General features: G+C 51.3%; 1 protein-coding gene across 1 annotated transcript; it reads left to right on the top strand.

Moving 5' to 3' along the window:
* Positions 1-1,307: 1,307 nt before the first annotated feature.
* Positions 1,308-19,271, top strand: LOC120659150 (CCR4-NOT transcription complex subunit 9-like). The gene is made up of 9 exons (XM_039937198.1): positions 1,308-1,445; positions 12,156-12,179; positions 12,282-12,330; positions 15,788-15,894; positions 16,482-16,577; positions 16,725-16,915; positions 17,002-17,071; positions 17,461-17,556; positions 19,170-19,271. Exons 1-9 carry the CDS (start codon positions 1,308-1,310, stop codon positions 19,269-19,271), a joined length of 873 nt encoding a protein of 290 aa, XP_039793132.1.
* Positions 19,272-19,295: the final 24 nt, after the last annotated feature.

The following is a 19,295-nucleotide window of genomic DNA, read 5'->3' as shown; positions in this document are numbered from 1 at the left end:
GAGGGACGGAGCGGCTCCTCTGGTTCCGTCAGCGTCGTCTCTTTCCTCCGTCTCTTTTCTCGCCGCGCCTCCTCCTCCAGCCTCCCCCGTCGCAGCCTCCTCCGGCGCCCCTCCTCCCTCCCTCCCTCCCCTGCGGCCGCGGGCGGGCGGTCCCCGGCGTCGTGCCTCCATCCTCCCTCGAGCTCCGCCGCTCCCGCGCCTCCCTCCCTCCCTCGCCGCCATCTGCTCCTCCTTCCCCCTCCCTCCCGCACGCGCGAAGGCCGCCGCTCCTTCCCTCAGAGCACGGCGAAGGCGGAGGCAGCGCGGCGCGGCGCTTGGCGGAGGCGGAGCGGCGCGGAGGTGCCGCGGGCGCATCAAGCAGAGCGGCAGGGAGGCACGGAGGAGCAGGGCCCCAATCCGCGTCGAGGCGGGGGCGGCGCAGCGGGCTGGCGGCGGCGTGGCCGGTGGGCGGCGAGGGGCGGGTTGGCGGCGGCGTGGCCGGCGGGCGGCGAGTAGAAGAAGACAGGGGCAAAAATGAATTAGAAACTATTTCCTGGTTCTAGTTGTAAATATGCATGACTCAATGATTTTTACATTCGGGCCTAGTTAATTTTTTAGAACTGTAGGGTTCCTGATGTAAAATGACATAGCAAACAATGTTATCTCGCCATCCAACCCTTATTCTCAATTCCTTCGACCAAACACTGGATGGGTTGGCTCCGTCCCCAAAATCAGAGGTGTAACCAAACACTGGATGGGTTGGCTCCGTCCCCAAAATGAGGGTTGGATCCAACCCAACCCATTGATCCCGCAACCAAACACACGATTATAAGATCATATCATATTTGATCCAGCGTGCTTGGTTCGCGACACCTCGCCCACCCCGAACGACCGCATCGCTCTCCTCGGGGGGGACTCGGGCGGACTCCGAGCACACTGCGCGCCACCCCCCTCCCCGCGCCCTGCTCCCTCGCCGCCGCCCGAGCGAGGCGTGGAAGTCCGCCCAGCTGCAGCAAGGAAGGCGGCGGCAAGGCACTTGTCATCTTCGCGCCCGGGGAAGCCGTCACTCGCCGCGCTCGCCGCCGACGTCCTCGACGGCCGGCTTCCGATTTCGGCCACCCGGCGGCAGATCCGTCATCTCCCTGGCTTGATCTACTCCCTCCGGGGCTAGGGGATCGGCGCCGCGACCTCCGGCTTCTTCACGGCGCCTGTCCACGCGCGCCGCGGCGGGGCCCTCGTCGGCGTCGGCGTCCCTGCGGCGCGGGTTGCACTCCTTCGCCCCGCTCGCGGCCGCGGTGCTGGCCCACCTCCGGGCGTTCGGGGAGGCCATGCTCCCGGGCCTCACGGAGCTCGAGCTGGCGCACGCGGAGGCCGAGCTGGGGTTCGCACTTCCGCCCGACCCCCGCGTGGTGCTCGCCGCGGGGCTCCCCTCGGGGCCCGGATGGGCGCACCCGCGCGGGCCTCCGGTCGGCGTTCGACCTGCCCATCGCCGCGGCGTCGCTGCAGGTCGCGCGCGGCGCACTGGGGCCCGCGCCCTGTCGACCCGGACCGCGCGCTGCGGCTTGCGCGCTCCGCCATCCGCTGCGCGCCGCTACTCGTGCTGCTCTTCGTCCGCTGCTTCCTGCCCTGCCGCCCCTGCCCGGCGGCCAACCCGGTGTTATTCATCACCGACGACCGCGTCCTCTGCTGCGGCCTCGAAGCTCCCGTGTCGCTCTCCTTTGGGCGACACAGGCGGCGGTCGGCCCCCGCCGCCGGCAGACCGCCTCCCCGCTCCTTCCTCCCTGCCGCCGCTGGCTGCCTCGTCTCGTGCTTCAGATGGATTCTACTGTGGCTCCGCAAGGGTCCGCTGCTGGCGCCTCTACTTCGTCGGCACTCTCCTTGTTGATGGAGACTCCAAATCAATTGCTGGGTGGTGAAGTTCGCTCTTGGTCGGCCCTCCCTCCTTTGGGGCTTCCTCCCCTCAAAGGGCGTTGGATGGCGGTGAGCGGCGCCCGGATGTGCCCTACTTAGTGTCGTTGTCAGCTCGAAGGGAGGTCGTTGCTTCCGGCGACATTCTAGGCAAGTTGTCTCCCCCAGCCTTAGCCCCCATTCTGTTGGGCGAGCCCTCCCAAATTGTAGGAGGGTGGCTCACAGGGTGGCGTAGCTGCGAGGGGTGGGGTGGATGTAATTTGGCTTGTGTGAACCTGGCAAGCAAGTTGTTCGGTTGCGGTTCCCATTGACGGGAGTTGGATTCTACCGTGGTTCCGCAAGTGCCCGTTGCTGGCGCCTCTACTTCGCCGATGCTCTCCTTGTTGATGGTGACTCCAAATCAATTTCCGGGTGGTGAAGTTCGCTCTTGGTCGGCCCTCCCTCCTTTGGGGCTTCCTCCCCTCAAAGGGCGTTGGATGGAGGTGGGCGGTGCCCGGATGTGCCTTACTGGTGTCGTTGTCAGCTCGAAGGGAGGTCGTCGTTTCCGGTGACATTCTGGTCAAGTTGTCTCCCCCATCCTTAGCCCCCATTCTGTTGGGCGAGCCCTCCCAACTCGTAGGAGGGTGGCTCACAGGGTGGCGTAGCTGCGAGGGGTGGGTGGATGCAATTTGGCTCGTGTGAAACTAGCAAGCAAGTTGTTTGGTTGCGGCTCCCATTGACGATCGGTCGAATGCACTCCTCTATTTCTCAATCCTTTCTCTCGCTGTGTGTGAGAGCTCATGTAATCTCGTCCTGGAATGCCAGGGTTATATTTTGTATTGGGCTGTGTTACTTTTTGATCAATGAAATGAAGTAGGTGGACCCCCCCCCCCCCAATTGTTCGGAAAAAAAAGATCGTATCATATTTTGGATATTTGGATGCTAATTAGAGGAACTAGATATGATCTAACTATAAAACTAATTGTATAGATGGAGACTTTTATAAATCCTAATTAATCCATCATGAGCGCATGTTACTGTAGCAGAATATTATTAAATTATTAGGTTTAATAAATTTGTCTCACGAATTAACCTCCATTTATACCATCGATTTTATAATTTACCTATATTTAATACTTCTAATTGGTATCCAAATATTAAATGTAACGGGGACTAAAGTTTAATCTCTGGATCCAAACATCACTAATCTCATCTACGTAGTGCCTTCTCTCTTTCTTGACCCTGTTTGCCGACATGCATGCCAACGGAGTAAATCGCCGCGTATATGTAGTAGGTGGTTTCACTGTTTGAACGATCATTTGTTTATTTTTTAGGTTTTTCTTTTCACGTTGAACTATTCTACAACTAGCTAGGGTGATGAAAATACGGGCATAGAATTGGAGTAGATGATGCCCTCTTGTTCTTTAAAGCAAATGTAGAACAAGCGACAAATGTCAGAAACCTCATCTCTCGATTTGAAAGGGGAACGGGGCAACTCCTAAGTCCAGCAAAATGTTCCCTATTGTGTCGAGAATCGCTGGAAACCGAGAGAAAAGATGATATTAGAGCTGTCTTGGAGGTTGAGAGGATCGAATTTGAAGCAAAATATCTAGGCCTACCGACCCCAGATGGAAGACAGAAGAAGGAACGTTTCCAACCTCTGAGAGAACGTATGGGCAAACGAATGGCGATGTGGTCAGAAAAACACCTCTCTGCAGCGGCAAAAGAAGTACATATCAAGGCTGTAGCCCAGGCTATCCCGACATATACGATGAGCGTCTTCCATCTTTCAGCATCTTTCTGCGAAGAGCTAGCGCGTGGAGTTCGCAGGTACTGGTGGGGGGAGGATGACAACAACAAAAGATCACATTGGATTGCTTGGGAAAGGTTCACCCGATGCAAATCAAGAGGAGGGTTGGGATTCCGGGATTTCCAGGTTTTCAACCAGGCCCTACTGGCAAAGCAAGCATGGCGGCTCATTGAGTATCCAGAGAGTTTGTGTGCAAAGCTAATGAAAGCTAAGTATTTCCCAAATGGAGATCTTCTGGACACGGCGTTTCCTTCACAATCCCCAACATGGAAAGCGATTATGCATGGCTTAGACCTGCTAAAGAGAGGGGTCATATGGCGAGTTGCGGATGGTACAAAAATTAAGATATGGAGACACCGGTGGGTCCCTAGGATGCGGTCTTTACAGCCAATCGGCAGCAAGCGTCCATGCAGACTTAAATGGGTCTCCCAACTGATTCATGATGATTCTCGAGAATGGAACATAGAGGTGCTGAATAAATTCTTCTACGGTAACGATATTGAAGAAATCCTCAAGATCAAATTACCTAAGAGGGGTAATGAGGATATAGTGGCATGGCACTATGAAAAAACAGGATGCTTCTCTGTCAGAAGTGCTTACAGACTGGGTATGGATGAAAAGGAAGCTGAAAGGAGAACAAGCTCAAGCTCCTCCACATCTGGAGATCGTCCGGTTTGGAAGAAATTGTGGTCCTTGCCAATCCCACCAAAGGTGAAAGTTTTTGCTTGGAAGCTAGCACACAATGGCCTGGCCACGCAATCAAACAAAACTGCACAGAATATGGAGAGAAAGAGCACCTGCCTTCTATGTGGAGGAGACGAGGATGCACACCATGCAGTCTTATTGTGCCCTCACGCAAGAATGTTGCGATCTGCAATGAGAGAATTTTGGGAGCTACCAGATGAGCAAGAACTAATCCATGCAGGGTTTGAATGGCTCCTGCGGGTGGTTGATAACAATGATCCAGAGATAATGGGGAAGCTCATGCTAATTTTGTGGAGATGTTGGTTTGTGCGTAATGAATTGACACACTCTGCAAGGAAATTATCAATTGAAGCATCTGTTGGGTTCCTGCTGAATTACTGGGATACTCTTTTCACTATCCGACAAGCCCCTGGACTAGATAGAAAGGGGAAGCACGTGTGTGGCAGCACCAGTAAAAAATCGAGTGCAAAAGAAAGTACGAAACCCCGGTGGCAAGTGCCAGAAGCAGGTGTGATCAAGATAAATGTTGATGGTGCCTTTAAAGAGAATGGAGATGCCAGCATCGGAGTCGTGATCAGGAACTCAACAGGTTCTGTCCTTCTGACTGCTTGGCGAGTCATCTCCAACGCCGCTAATGCAGAAGAGGTGGAGTTGCTGGCATGTCGAGAAGGGGTCCTGTTAGCTGCAGAATGGTCACCCTCACCGTCCATTTTGGAGTCAGACTGCCTGTCTGCAGTGAACCTCCTCAGGAAGCCATCTGACCAGCGATCATCGTCGACTTTCATTGTACAAGAAACCACTGAGGCAGCCAGAGGTTTGCCCTCGTTCCGTGTCCATCATATAAAGAGAGAGCAAAATGGGGTTGCCCACGAGTTGGCACAGCTAGCTATCCGGTTGTTTCATAGTGCAGTGTGGCGCAATCGTTTCCCTGCTTGTGTCGAACATTTAGTAGCTCAGGATTGTATCTCTTTTTCTGAGTAATCAATAAAGCTCTCTCTTTATCGCAAAAAAAAAAACGATGCCCACAACGTTGTCCTTGTTTAAATGCAGGGGCTTTAAAACGTGTAACGAAATTTAAACCCATTGAAGACACACCGAGGCGGCGCTTAGCTCATGGTAAACGTAAGATCAGACATCTTGTTGACCTGTTGCAAGGGCCTCCTCAACGATTGCCGGTAGCTTTTATTTTTGCACTAAGGGGCCTCACGGCGGTTACTGGTAGTAGCTTTTATTTCGTACGTATACCATTGACAACTCATTCCATGAACACTTGCAAAAGTTGAGTTTTCCAGCGCCACTCAAAACTGGCATTGGTGCAGGGAAAGAAAGTGGAAGCAAATAAAAGCAAAAATGACGTGCCATCAAAGATCAGAAGGTTTGGTTTAAGACCTACTACCTGAGAGGCTTTTGTGCGGTCCGGTCCGGCTTCGGAACTTTTTGACGTTTGTGCCCATGTATTTCCTGAAATTGTGCGGCGATGGCAGTGGTAGATTCTGCTACTACCTCCAGTTCATTATATTATTTGACGTTGCGGGCAGGAATTTTGGCCTTTTTTGTTGAAAAATAACTAGTTTGCTTGTTGGAAACGACAAATAAACTTTTTCTTTTTGAAAACTAACGACAAATAAACTAGCCACCACATTTGCATGCGTTGTGCGCTTGTGCTCGTGTTATCGTTGTCGTCATCGTGGGGGCTAGAGGAGCCGGCCGAATCCTCGTTTTCAGTACTGGCGTGATGTCCTCCTGGTTTGGTGTGAGCTAGCCACAGCCATGAGGGCAGCCCCAACCCTCCAACTCAACTGGTTTCTATAGCATTAAATATGATACCACATAAGCAAAAAGCTGAGTTGTCAGTGAGTTAATGAGGAGAGAAGAAAAAACACGAAGAAACCGGATCTCATGCAAGAAACCATGTCTACGCGAAAACCAAGATAAAAGAAGAGGTGATTGGAGGGAGAAAAGAGAGAAAATATGATTGGATATCAATTTATTTTGAAGAAACCATCCATTAGGGATGTAGTTTCTATAAATAGTGTCTATATGACATGACAAATATAGAAACTACTAATAGTGTTTTGGGTTGGGATTGCCCTGAGCCATCTCATCTAACCCCCGGCCCCAGGTCACCGAAGCAAAAGTCCGAGCAGGACAAGCCAAGGAAGCTGCAAACCTGACGTCGCATGACTGCATGTCTGCATGTGAACTCTCCGCTTTGCTCGATCAACGACACAACACTAAAGGGCCTGTTTAGTTATGGGAAAAAGGTGAAAATTTTTGTATTAGAAAGCGTGCTCCGTGAGAAAGGGCACGGTCTTTAATGTAATTTTTTTTGGATTTTGGGAAATTAAACACGGCCTTTAGCCCTGTCAAAGGCCCTGTCATATCGAACGAGAATATAATTTTATAGAATCTAATAAAAGTAACTAATCTATAATTAGCTAATGTCTACTGTAGTATTACTATAGCAAATTAAAACTTATTTAGGCTCATTAAATTTATCTCATGAATTAGCGCTAATTTGTAAAAATATAAAATTAGATTTATTGAATATTTTCTAAATACTAAAATTCTCATTTGATGTGATGACATGACTAAAGTTTAGCCCGTTTGGAAACGTACTGGGCAATGACACGCAGGCCGGGCCCGCCGTTGTTAGTTGTTACTGTCCAATGACTGACTGCCGGTGCACGTACGGCGCGTACTTCAGGAGTTGAGCCCAGCTACGGATCGTGCGGGTGTGCAATGCATGCCCCCGCTGGTCCCTGCACTGCAGCCGTTCGTTTGGTCTCTCGTTCTCGAGTTCCCAAACACATGCACGCGATCGCTGCTGCTGGTAGTAGTTCAAGCTTTCCGGAGGGTGCCTTGTGCAAGATGCCCAGGGTGGGATTAGCATTCCGGATTATAGGTATCAGGGCAGTTCCAATACAGACTCCACTCGTAGAGTCTAAATCTCAAAGACTCCATCACAAGAAATTATACTTCCCAATGCAAAGCGTGTTATTTTAATTTATATGGCCTACTTGTCTCTCTCATATTTATTCTTAATTTGTGTGAGTATGTATTGAGACTTACCTCAGTTGCTTAATCGTCGTCGGGACAATCAGATAGAGGCAGTCAGGTTGGCACCGCGCGGTGTGTCGGTAAGACGACCAGGGATCGGATCGGAGTCGGAGTCGGAGTCGGAGGCGTCGCATCGCAGCCGGTTCCGGCCAGGCCCCACAAGCCATCCAGCGGCGGCCAGCGGGTGGGGGTGGGAAACGCCGCCGACACGGCGCTGGGACAGAGTGCTTGGAGTTGGATCAGGATAACGTCGACCGAATCAATCTTTGATCTTTGTGCTGAATAATATTCAGTTGCTGAGAGCACTAACCACTAATGGGTCCCTGGTTACTGATTAGAGCATGGCTAATGGCATGCCGCAACCGCGGGCTGCAAGAAGGCGTACCAGCGGTGGATCCTACGTTCAATTAATGCAGAGCAGAGCGTGCCAGCCAATAATACACGCAGCAGCTCCTCTCCGCCCGCTCAAGCGAGCATCTCACCAGTCGCCTGCTCTCCTTTGTCTTCCATACTTTCTCTCTCTTCCACAGGATCCCAACTAGATCTTAGGCTTTTATAATACTTGCTCTTAGGGATGGACTCCCTAATCATGCAGCATCGCTCCGCTCGTGTCTCTAGCTAGCTAAATCATACGACGACAGCCTACAGGTACCTGCAGGCTGCAGCTATGGTTCGCCATGCATGCATCATCCTCGTTCCGGCGGTTGGATCGAGCTACCTGGAGAAGGGGGTGGATGCCTGGATGGACAATGATAGTTGCACAACAAAACAAACAGAACGATGGTTTTCGTAACCTTGTTCCTGCCAACATAATGCAACTGGCATCTACGACTGTACATTCTTTCCTTGGACACAAAGTGCTATAGCGTACAAAAAAAAAATCATCATCGTTCCCAAATGAGCAGCTAGGGACGTCTGCTTAGTTGGAAGCGGCGGGTCGCTCCAATGGTCGTCCAGCTCAATCTTGCCGCACCCGAAAACAGACACCAGCTTGTGACTGATGAAACGCCCCCCGGCTTGCATTGTCCTTGTGACATGCATGCATGCCGGTCAGTGCAATTTTGGGGGTTGAATTATTGTTTTGATAAATCGGACTAGGCAGCGGCTCATGATAGCAGAAAGGCTAAAGCCTGCCCCCGTCAAGTGCAAAGGATCCACTCAACTGATCATCATCAGCAGCAGCCCGGAAGGGCCCCCACAGTTCCACACACCCGAAACAATGCAGCACCAGCAGCATCAACAAGCATAGAAAAGGGGTGTGTGTGTGTGTGTGTCGGTCCAATCGAGGGCCCAAAACAGAGGAGGAAAGAAAAGGAGTGTCAAGTCAAATAAATCTACTCACAAGAGATTTCCCTTTTGAGAAAGCTAATCGTGAGAGAGAGGGAATCGATCGGGAAGCAACAAAAACAAAGACAGACAAAAGGTGCACACACACACACACAGAGAGAGAGAGAGAGTATGATTTCCTTAATTAATCTTCTATCCTTTTTCTACTATTAGGAAGATAAATAAAGTGGACAAAAGGGTGAAAGGGTGGTGCAAACTGCAAAGGCCGGTAGGACGCTGGTAACCATCAGCCGCAAACACATCAGCTAGCTAGCCAGTCGCTGTTTCCTTGTCAGGGCTAAAAGAGAGAGATGGAAGATATTGTTTCTAGATGGGGGCCTAGCTCCTGAGTTGGACGTTGCAGCTACCGTCGTCCAACAATGTGTCTAATCCACCGTACGTGCACAAGCTAGCAAATATTGTACTAGCTAGTACCTGCAAAATCTTTCTCTCTTTTTTTCTTTCTTTTTTTTTGTTTTATTTATAGGTGGGCGGCCGGCCGAAACTCATGAGTTCATGCGTGTACACACTGTTGCCATGCAAAGTGGTGCTACATACTCTGGTGTTATCAGCATGCTGCAACTGAGAAATCAAGGTGCTTTATTTCTCTTTGTTCCTTTTTGGGAAAAAAATAATCTATCTATAATACGAGTCGCTCGGGCCCATATGGCTTTGTACTGAAGTGGCTCACCAACTAACGCGGGCTCCACAAGAGGGGCCCCGCACCATATCAGGCATCTCTAGTAAAAAGAAGAGAAAGAAAAACACTAAAGTAACAGCACTGAAAATAAGAGTAACGGCTCCTATCAAAAAAAAAACAAGAGTAACGGACTCCAGTTCGGCGTAATTCGCCTTGGCGATATGATGAAACGGAAACGACATGCCGAGCATCGAGTGGGCCATTGTTCGGCTTAGGTTTCGTTCGTGTAAAAGCATGTGATCTAAACGCCAAGGCGGGGGCCCAAGTTTCAAGTCTACCATGGCCCACCCAATGCAGGCCCAGAAGGCCCGTGTGACTTGATTCCAAAACCATACGAGTGATTCGGAGGACTCGAAACCATGTTATAAATGATATAAGAGTATCTCATCTCATTCTCAAAAAAAAATGATATAAGAGTATCTCCAAAAGACTAGATATAATCTTAATCAAATTTTGAGTTTTAGAGCTCTATAAAAAATAAAAAAAAATTATTTTTATTGGAGTAAACCAACCGCCTCTCTAAATTTTGACTAGCTATATATCTGAAACAGTCCACTGTCGTATGTTTCCTCTTCCTCTCGGCCTCTTCCTCTGCGGACACCAGGCAGCGCCAGCGTCGGCAGGTGGCAGCGCAGCACACGAGGTCGGGGAGGTCTTCGAAGATCATGAGGAGGAGCTCACCGAACTCGTCATCCCCATCCGTAGTGCAGCGAATCTTCTTTAGCGGCCGAGCCGAGTAACAGCACCAGCGCGGCAGTGCCGAGCGCTGGGGAACCTCGCGCGGGGTGCACTCCTGGACAGCAGGGCGCGCTCCTGTAGCGGGGGGAGGGAGCTTGGCGGCGGCGGTCGGGAGCTCGATGGAGGTGGCGAGGAGTGGGCCGGCGGCGAGGAGCTCGGCGGAGGCGGTGAGGAGCAGGCCAGTAACCGACGCGGCCGTCGGGCGAGCGGCCAAGCCAGCGCGGCAGGCTCTCTCGGCTCGCCGGCGGGCGGCCTTGCCGCCGGACATGGCGACCAGGGGCCGGACGGTATCCCAAGTTCCCAACTACCGTCCGGGTGGACGGTATTCCATTTACCGTCCACCCCTGGGCAGCTGAGAACCGTCCGATCCGCAAGTGACGGTCAGGATAGACCCGATTTGGACTCCGGCGAAGCGAACGGGGCTCTTCCCCGCGCCCCCTCGCCGAGTCGTCGCCCCGCGGCGCTGCCTCGCCGGCCTCCGGCGAGCTCCCGAGCATCGCGTGCATGAGCCGGTGTGGGTTCGATCCGGCCGGAGATCGCGATTGCTTCCGGGCAAATTGGATGCGCTTTGTTCGATCTTCACTCTGCAGACCCTCCTGAACACATCTCAGCTCTTGTTTCCGGCCATGGCGAGCTCGAGCAAGAGATGCATCGGAGGCGTTGCAAAAACCTTTGTTTCATTGGCGGAGACAACAATGTGGCGGAGATCATTTGCAGGGTCATATGAACTCAGTAATTAAGAAGATCGTATCAAGAATTTAATTTGATTTGGATAGATGTTGGCATGTTGCCACTATATTTTCAGATGTCGTCTCAGGTTAGATAGATGTTGCCACTTCATAACTGAATAATGGAGATCCCACTGCATTTGGGCAACATCAGTGAGATCAAACTGGAAAGTGTAAGTGTGAACATTACTAACAACTTAGGCTAATCCTATACCGCTATTACCCGCTCATAGTTTCATGGTAGAGTTACAAAAAGCAAGAGGATATATATGTTGCCGGCATTGTTCACACGCAATGACACAAGTGTGACATGTAAAAGCCATGTAAGGCCTGATACTTATCATCTGAATGACTGGAGCCAAATACGACGGATGAGATTTAAACTTATGGAGCACCCTTTTAGGATATTTGAGGCCTTTAGTTTTCTTTATATACAAAACAACATGTATACAACTCATTAAAGTGGAAGTCGACAGCATGGTAAACACTTGTCTGATGAAATAGCAGCGGGTTGGGTAGTGTCCACGGATCATTTCGGATTCCAGAGTGTGAAGACACATGTGAAGTTTTGTAGTGTCATTCCGTGCACAACATGGTTTCTTGCTCTCAATGCAACGATGCGCAGCTCTCCTGCGTATTCAAGAAAAAAATTCCGTGCACGGCCTGGATTGCTACAGCTATTTAAACGCCATCACCCATGGTGCTGCATGCCATTTTTGTAGAAGAAAAACTTAGGATTGTTCAATTTATTTCCTCACTCGACAATGTCGATCATCGAGTTTCGTAGTTCTAAAGACCCAGAACTTGTTGAATCTCTTGTCCTAGATCTGTGTGATCCGCAAGAAAAGGCGAATGCCCTTTCGAAGTTACGCAAGGTAATTTTGTTCTCCTTTATATCATCTATTTTTCATTTGATATAATATCTCATAATTGACTGGCACTTAGTTTTTTCAAGCTTAGATTTCTTATGATTTAGCATGATAAAGTCAAAAGTTGTCTTTTGATAATTTAGATCAGGCTTTCTATAATCTGCCCATTATAAATCGTGATGTAATAATATATTTCCTTTTTTATCAAGTAGTAAGAGATCAGCTTATTTTCTGATACTGTTCATATCAGCAGTCAAGTTCTGTGATTGAGATGCTCTAAATTTGTCAAACTATTATTTCCCTACATATGCGTATTACATGGTTGGACTGAGTTGCATACTGTTAATCTGTAGATTGTCAATTCAGTAATGGGAATGGTACGGTGAATGGTTTGAACTTTTCAATGCATGCACTAATCAGCATGCCACATCATGGATGAAGGCAAACAAATCAGGCATATAATTTCCAACTTTTTACAGAAAAGGCGGATGTTTAAGGATTTGGCTCCAATGCTTTGGTACTCCTTTGGCACAATGGATCCGGGCTGGTGAAGGTGAGGTACTGCAAGGCACCGGCCAGACTTCGGTAGGTAGTAGGATCAGCCAAAGGATCACCCAGATCAGCAGACAGTTTCGCCTGAGTGTCGACAAGAGTGGAGCAGGGTTTGCAATCAGTCATCCCAGCCCGCTCTAGAATATCGAGGGCATACTGCCGCTGGTGAAGGAGGAGGCTAGACGGGCAAGGCTCAACAGTGACGCCCAAAAAGTGATGGAGCTGACCAAGATCCTTCATAGCAAACTCCTGCTACAGAGAGGAGATGACACGCTGAAACAACTGCTGACTGGAAGCTGTGAGCACAATGTCATCAACATAAAGCAGCAGATAGGCAGTCTCATCTCCACGGCGGTAGATGAAGAGAGACGTGTCAGACTTGGCCTCGGTGAACCCCAATGTCAGCAAGAACATGGCGAACTGAGAATACCAAGCCCAAGGAGCCTGCTTAAGACCATAGAGAGACTTGTTGAGCCGGCAGACCATGTCCGGACGACTGGAGTCCACAAATCCCGCTGGCTGAGAGCAGTAGACTGTCTTTGACAGAGTGCCATGAAGAAACACATTCTTCACATCTAGCTGGTGCACATGCCAAGAGCGAGAGAGCGCAAGCGAGAGGACCGTGCGCACAGTAGCAGGCTTCACCACTGGACTGAAGGTCTCATCATAGTCCACACCAGACCGCTGGGTGAAACCCCGGAGAACCCAACGAGCCTTGTAGCGCTCCAGTGTGCCATCAGCCCGACGCTTATGCGTCCAGATCCACTTGCCTATGACCACATTGCAACCAGACGGACGCGGCACGAGGTCCCACGTCTGGTTAGCAAGAAGAGCCGTGTACTCCTTTTCCATCGCGCGACTCCAGTGAGGATCCGCCAGGACATCGCGGACAGAGGAGGGTACCAGAGAGACTCGCGGCTCCCCCTCGGTGGCGGAGAGAGTCGCGGCCTGAGACGCCATCCGCCGAGTCACCATGGGATGGATATGTCGATGATCCCGATGGACGACTGGCGGGTGGCACACCGCTGGCTCGATATGAGAGCGAGGCGGCGGAGGCGGCGGCGGTGATGGCTCTACTGTAGGCATCGCAGGGGCCTCCGGAGCCGGAGGCGGCACCGGTGTCGGCGCCGAACGACGCCGATACACCTGCACGGCTGAGCGTGCCACGGCGGCGCCGGTGCCGGCGCCGAACGACGCTGGTACACCTGCACCGGCTGAGCGTACCGCGCAGGTGTAGGAGGAGGCACCGGGGTCGTGCGTGGCACAACAGGAGACCCCGGGGCTGCGCACGGCACGACAGGAGGTCCTGGGGCCGCGCGTGGCACGACAGCGGGCACCGGAGCCGCACTGGGCGCAGCAGGGATCACCGGAAGCGGTGCCGGTGCACCGGGAAAACCTGCAGTGAAAGGACAGACAGGTAAAGGTGGCTGAACTACCGGGTCAGTCGTAAGCAGCGACTCCAGCTCGGGGTCAGGAGAAGGTGTGGAGGAGGTGGAGTAGGGGAAATCCGACTCGTCAAACACGACGTGTCGGGAGATCAGGACGCGACGAGAGGTGAGGTTAAAGCATCGGTACCCCTTGTGGTCAGGGGAGTAACCAAGAAACACACAACGAGTCGAGCGGGGCGCCAGCTTGTGAGAAGCAGTGGCGGAGATGTTAGGGTAACATGCACACCCGAAGACCCGAAGGTGGTCGTAGCGAGGAGGGGTACCGAAGAGCGTGGTGTGGAGTCGGAGCAGGAGAAGCAGTGGACGGAAGGCGATTAAACAAGTAGGTGGCGGTGTGGAGGCTCTCAGCCCAGAAGCACGGGGGCAGAGAGGCCTGGATCAGAATAGTGCGCACGACATCGTTCGTCGTGCGAATCATCTGCTCAGCCCAGCCAGCAGCCGACCTGGCCTGGGGGGTGGGGTTAGGCCGCTTTGGCGCAATCCTTCAGCACCATGGGACTGACGCCGCCGGTCAGCACCGAGTGAATCGCCGACTCGGGTGTCTCCTTCCACACCACCCCAGATGCCGGTATCCTCTCCTCTGTCTGACTCCCACACCCCTCTTGTCCTTCTTCCATCATGGTTGGTGATGAGTCTTATCTTCCTGTCACCGACATGGGTTCTGCTCCTGGCTCTTTTCGTCTTCCCAATATCCTTGTTGCTCCTCAGATGGTTCACAACCTTCTTTCCATTCGCCAGTTTACTGCTGACAATTCCTGTTCCATCGAATTTGACTCTTCTGGTCTTACTGTGAAGGATTCGGCTTCCCGGCGTCCGCTCCTCCGATGTGACAGCTCGGGGCCCCTTTACACCCTTCGTCTTCCTGCTTCTGCTGCTCCGCCTTCGACTTCTTCTTCGTCTGCTGCTTTTGCCGTGACACCGTCTTCCAACATCTGGCACCGCCGGCTTGGTCACCCCGGCCGCGACGTTTTGGCTCAGCTCGGTCGTAGTACCGATGTTCCATGTACTAGGACTCCTGCTGAGCACCTTTGTTATGCGTGCCAGTTAGGTCGTCATGTTAGACTTCCTTTTTCTTCATCTTCTTCGCATGCTGTACATGCCTTTGATCTTGTTCACTGTGATCTGTGGACATCTCCTGTACTCAGCATGTCGGGTTATAAATATTATCTGGTGGTGGTTGATGATTTTTCTCATTACTCTTGGACTTTTCATTTGCGCGCCAAGTCTGAGACCTTCCCCACCCTCCTCCACTTCTTTGCCTGGGTGTTCACTCGGTTCGGCCTCACCATTAAGGCCGTCCAGTGTGACAACGGGCGTGAGTTCGATAACTTCACCTCCCGTTCCTTCTTTCTCTCTCGGGGCGGGAAAGGCGGGCGGCGGCGGCCGGGTGCCGGTGGCAAGGGCCCAGGCACCCAGATCCGCCCGAGCGGGAGCAGAGGAGGAGGGCGAGGAAGAGGGGAGGGGAGGGAAGAAGGAGAGGGGCAGCGGTGGCACCGGTGGCCGGCCGGCCATGGCGCCGGCGGTGGTGGCGGCGCCGGCGGCGGCTGGTGGTGCCAGCGGCTAGAGGTAGGGAGGGGGAGGTAGGCTAGATATTATGAAGGAGAGAATAATTGTGTGTATTCCTCCAAACTCTAGAAGGGTGGGCAATATAGTAATAATACATGGGCCTCTAGATGTGCCTCTATACATGGGCTCAATATACACCAACAATGTCTAATGAGCACAACTCTCTGTATGTCAAAGCTGAAATGCATTGAAGTTATGTTTCTTACGTATCCTAGATTATGTCAATTCAAGGTTTTGCTACAGTATTGTGTATTAGTGGTACATTTACATGGGTTCAGTCTATGTCTAACATCTATAGTAAAAACTCAAGTATACATAATTTTTTTACATGTATGGTACTGATATAATGAATTTTGGGTTTTCTGGATATCTTGCTACCAATTATTCATCCACCCTCTCTTTTCGTCCTTTTTTTGCAGCTCAAATTCCTCTGTACTTGTACCCATTCTTGAATACTACTAGCAAGGCCAAATCTTTTGAGTACTTGCGCCTCGCTAGCCTTAATGTCATCGACGCTCTGGTTAAGGTATTTATTTATGCTTAGGATTTTACATGCCTGAGAAGATTATTAGTCACATTGCCTTCAGTACTGAAGTAAAAATACTAGATGTATTTTAATAAACATGCATTGCAATCATCAATGAAGATTCACCTCTCACATTCCCCAGCTTCTTTAGCTGGCCATGAAATTTTTAACGTGCATCTTTGTTTCCTGTGAAAGTAAACGGTAAGTGACTCTTTAACATTAAAAATCAGGTTTCCTGAATGAGTTCTCATGTTTTTAGGAGGATGCACCGAACCATGCGGTTTACCATGGAATCAGCTGATAATGATTTATAGATGCACATGACAATGCCTTGTAAATTTGTGATGTTCAGAAGCGATACACATGACAACATGCCCCACATGAGACCGTCTTTATGAATTTCTGGAACGTTTGTTATATGTTAATTTCTTTTGGTGTGAACATTATATTTCGTCATGTTCAATTCCTACAGGTATAACAGAAATAATCCTAATTAAGAACAACAGATTCATATCAAGATCCATCTTTTTATTTTTCTTATCAAAAAACTATTTCTGCAGTTGAGAGAGAACTGGTGTTACATGCAGGTAGATGATACAGAAACTGTCAATTTCCTGGTGACAAGTCAAGTAATCCCTCTGTGCTTGCCAATCATGGAGACAGACAGTGAGCTCCCGAAACTCGTATGTCATGCCTTCTTTTGCATCTGCCCAGTCATGGCACATCATGTTAATCCTATTCGTTAGCATGCTTACCGAATGAATGCCAAATGACTAAACTGTAGGTAACCACTGCTTCCATTCACTAATCAGCCAGGTGCACACATGCAGGTGGCCACTTCCATCGCCAGAAAGATCATGCTAGACGCGTCCGGGTTGCAGTACATCTGCGCCACCGCGGACCGTTTCTTCGAGGCAGCCATGGCTTTGGCGGCCATGGTGAGCGCACTGGCCGAGCAGCCCTCCGGCAGGCTGCTGAAGCATGTCGTCCGCTACTACCTGAGGCTGACGGATAACCCCAGGTACGCGCTGTCATCTGCATGCCAGGAATTTAGCAAAACGTGGACGTTCGTCTCGATGACGATCGTCACCTCACTCACTGCTGCAGGGCCCGTGACGCGCTGCAGATTTGCCTTCCCCAGGCTCTCAAGGATGGGACGTTCGACCACTGCCTTCAGGTTATCTTGCACTTGCTTCCAGCTTGTCAACTGTCACTGATGGACCGTTGCTCCAATTAAACTGTATCAAAGGCTGCGATCAGATACTAACTGGGGGTGTGTTTAGATCCAAAAATCCCAACAAAATCCAAACTTTCTATCGCATTAAAATCACATCGAAACATTAAATATAGCAAATGATCTATGCATGGAGTACTGAATGTAGGTAAATAAAAAAACTAATTGCATAGTTTTGATGTACGTTGCGAGACGAATCTTTTGAGCCTAGTTATGTCATGATAGAACAATATTTACTACAAACAAATGAAAAGAACTACAGTATCCGATGTGACTTTTTCTCCGAATCTAAACTAAGCTTGGATCTCCTTACTGTAATGCAAACACTGCAGGACGACCCTGCCACAAGGTGCTGTCTCCAACAGCTGTTGGACAATCTGGGTGCTCCTGTGGGCGGCGGAGCACCTCGTCCAGGCGGCGGAGGTGGAGTACGTCAGCCTGGGCCATGCCCTGCGGCGGGTGTAAAGATGGCGACGCATATTATTCGAGGATAGTGACTCTGTAAACCCGAACCCGCGGAACAAAAACCGTGCCCGCACCCGTGCCCGTCACCCGCAACGGGCACCACCTTACACCCGCGCCCGCTACCCGCGGGTAACAAATGCCCGCGGGCATGCCCGTACCTGCCAGGCCGGCCGCTGGATCTGGGATCTGGGAGGGCGCGACGGCGGAGGGCGGCGGCGGGGACAGCGGAGGGCGGCGGCGACCGGGGACGGCAGTGGGGAAGGCGGAGGGCGGCGGCGGCGGGGACAGCGGAGGGCGGCGGCTACCGGGGATGGCGGCGGGGAAGGCGGAGGGCGGCGGGGACAGCGAACGGCGGCGGGTAAGGCGGAGGGTGGAGGGCGCGACGGCAGCGGGGACGGTGTGCGGCTGCGGCAGGGGAGGCGGGGAAGGTGAGCGGCGGCGCGACCGGCGCCGGTTGCGGAGGCCTGGTCGGGGTGGGAGAGGGTGCCGAGAGAGGGAGGTGGAAGAGAGCAGCAGCCGGAGGGGGAGACGCCGACAGAGGGGAGCCGGCGGCCCTGGAGGCCGAGCGCCCGAGGGGTTGGGTTGGGGGCGCAGGGGCGATGGGGTTTGCGGCTTGGAGTCGCGGTGAGTGGCGGCTGGGAGACTGGGAACCGCGAACCCTAGAAACTATTATATATACTCATGGTTTTGGCCCCACATGTTAGCGGCTATGCGGGTTTACGGGTTCGGGTATCAAATTTTGAAAATCCGTTAGCAAATACCCATCGGGTTTGAAGTCGTACCCGCATCTGCGCCCGCGGGTATAAACCCAGACCCGAATCCGCGCCCAACGGGTTCGGTGTCCGTGGATTTGCGAGTTTTTTTTCTACCCGTTACCATCTTGAGGCGGGTGGAACCGTGGAAGCCGCGGAGGATCCTCGACTCAGGCAGGCCCGAGCCGAGCGCCTTGGATGTAAACTGATCCGGCCGGTTGCAGAACTCCCTGCAAGAATGCCGTGGAAGATCCTGCGCGTGTCTAAAGAAGTATTGTTCTGAAGTTTATGATCTTTCAGTAATATTTCCGTTCCAAGTAATGAAAATGGGGCTTGCCTCCTGCCGAAAAAAAAAATGATCTTTTCAGTAAAGAACAAAACTAGTGGCATAGTGTTTGTAATAATGAGCGACTGCAACAGTGTTGCTTCTAGCGTTTAATATTTTTTTCAAAACAAAGTACGGGAGCTGCGGATTATATTAGAAAGAAGAAAAAAAATCAAAACTGAGCAAAATAAAATAACTTCTACCGGTTGGATTGGAATATTATCAAGAGCCGCAATACGCTAGCGTACTACTCACACTCAACTCAAACAAATAACATCGTTCGGTTGGACTGAGACATCAACCGAATCTTTCTCAACTCCGTCCCGGTCAGATTGTTGGGACATCAACACGAACCTCAATGTAGCTCTGCGTTTGATATTTCGGTTTTCAGAAGCTCCTTATGAGTTATGACCATGGTTTCTTGAGCAAAATGAAAAAAAAACATATGATTTTGGCTTGCTAGGACTAGGTCTGAGTTTTTCCCTATTGTTGCAAGCAGGCTGAGAAAATGGAGTTCATGCTTGTTGGTTCATGTTCTTTGCAGCGTGCTCGTGGCACTGGCAAGTGGACGATAGACATGATGGGACCCACGTGGCAGTGACACTGGGGTGGGATAGTGGAACGC

The sequence above is a fragment of the Panicum virgatum genome, chromosome 2N, assembly GCF_016808335.1.
Source record: "Panicum virgatum strain AP13 chromosome 2N, P.virgatum_v5, whole genome shotgun sequence".
NCBI lineage: Eukaryota > Viridiplantae > Streptophyta > Magnoliopsida > Poales > Poaceae > Panicum > Panicum virgatum.
This window is presented reverse-complemented; position numbering and strand designations above follow the sequence as displayed.

What these genes read in the sequence shown, in the direction of transcription:
- LOC120659150 (XM_039937198.1), top strand. Translation starts at nt 1,308, where the DNA reads ATGCTCCCGGGCCTCACGGAGCTCGAGCTGGCGCACGCGGAGGCCGAG. An exon ending in CGCACCCGCGCGGGCCTCCG is followed by an intron (nt 1,446 to 12,155) that starts GTCGGCGTTCGA and finishes GTTAATCTGTAG; the next exon opens with ATTGTCAATTCAGTAATGGG. An exon ending in TCAATTCAGTAATGGGAATG is followed by an intron (nt 12,180 to 12,281) that starts GTACGGTGAATG and finishes AACTTTTTACAG; the next exon opens with AAAAGGCGGATGTTTAAGGA.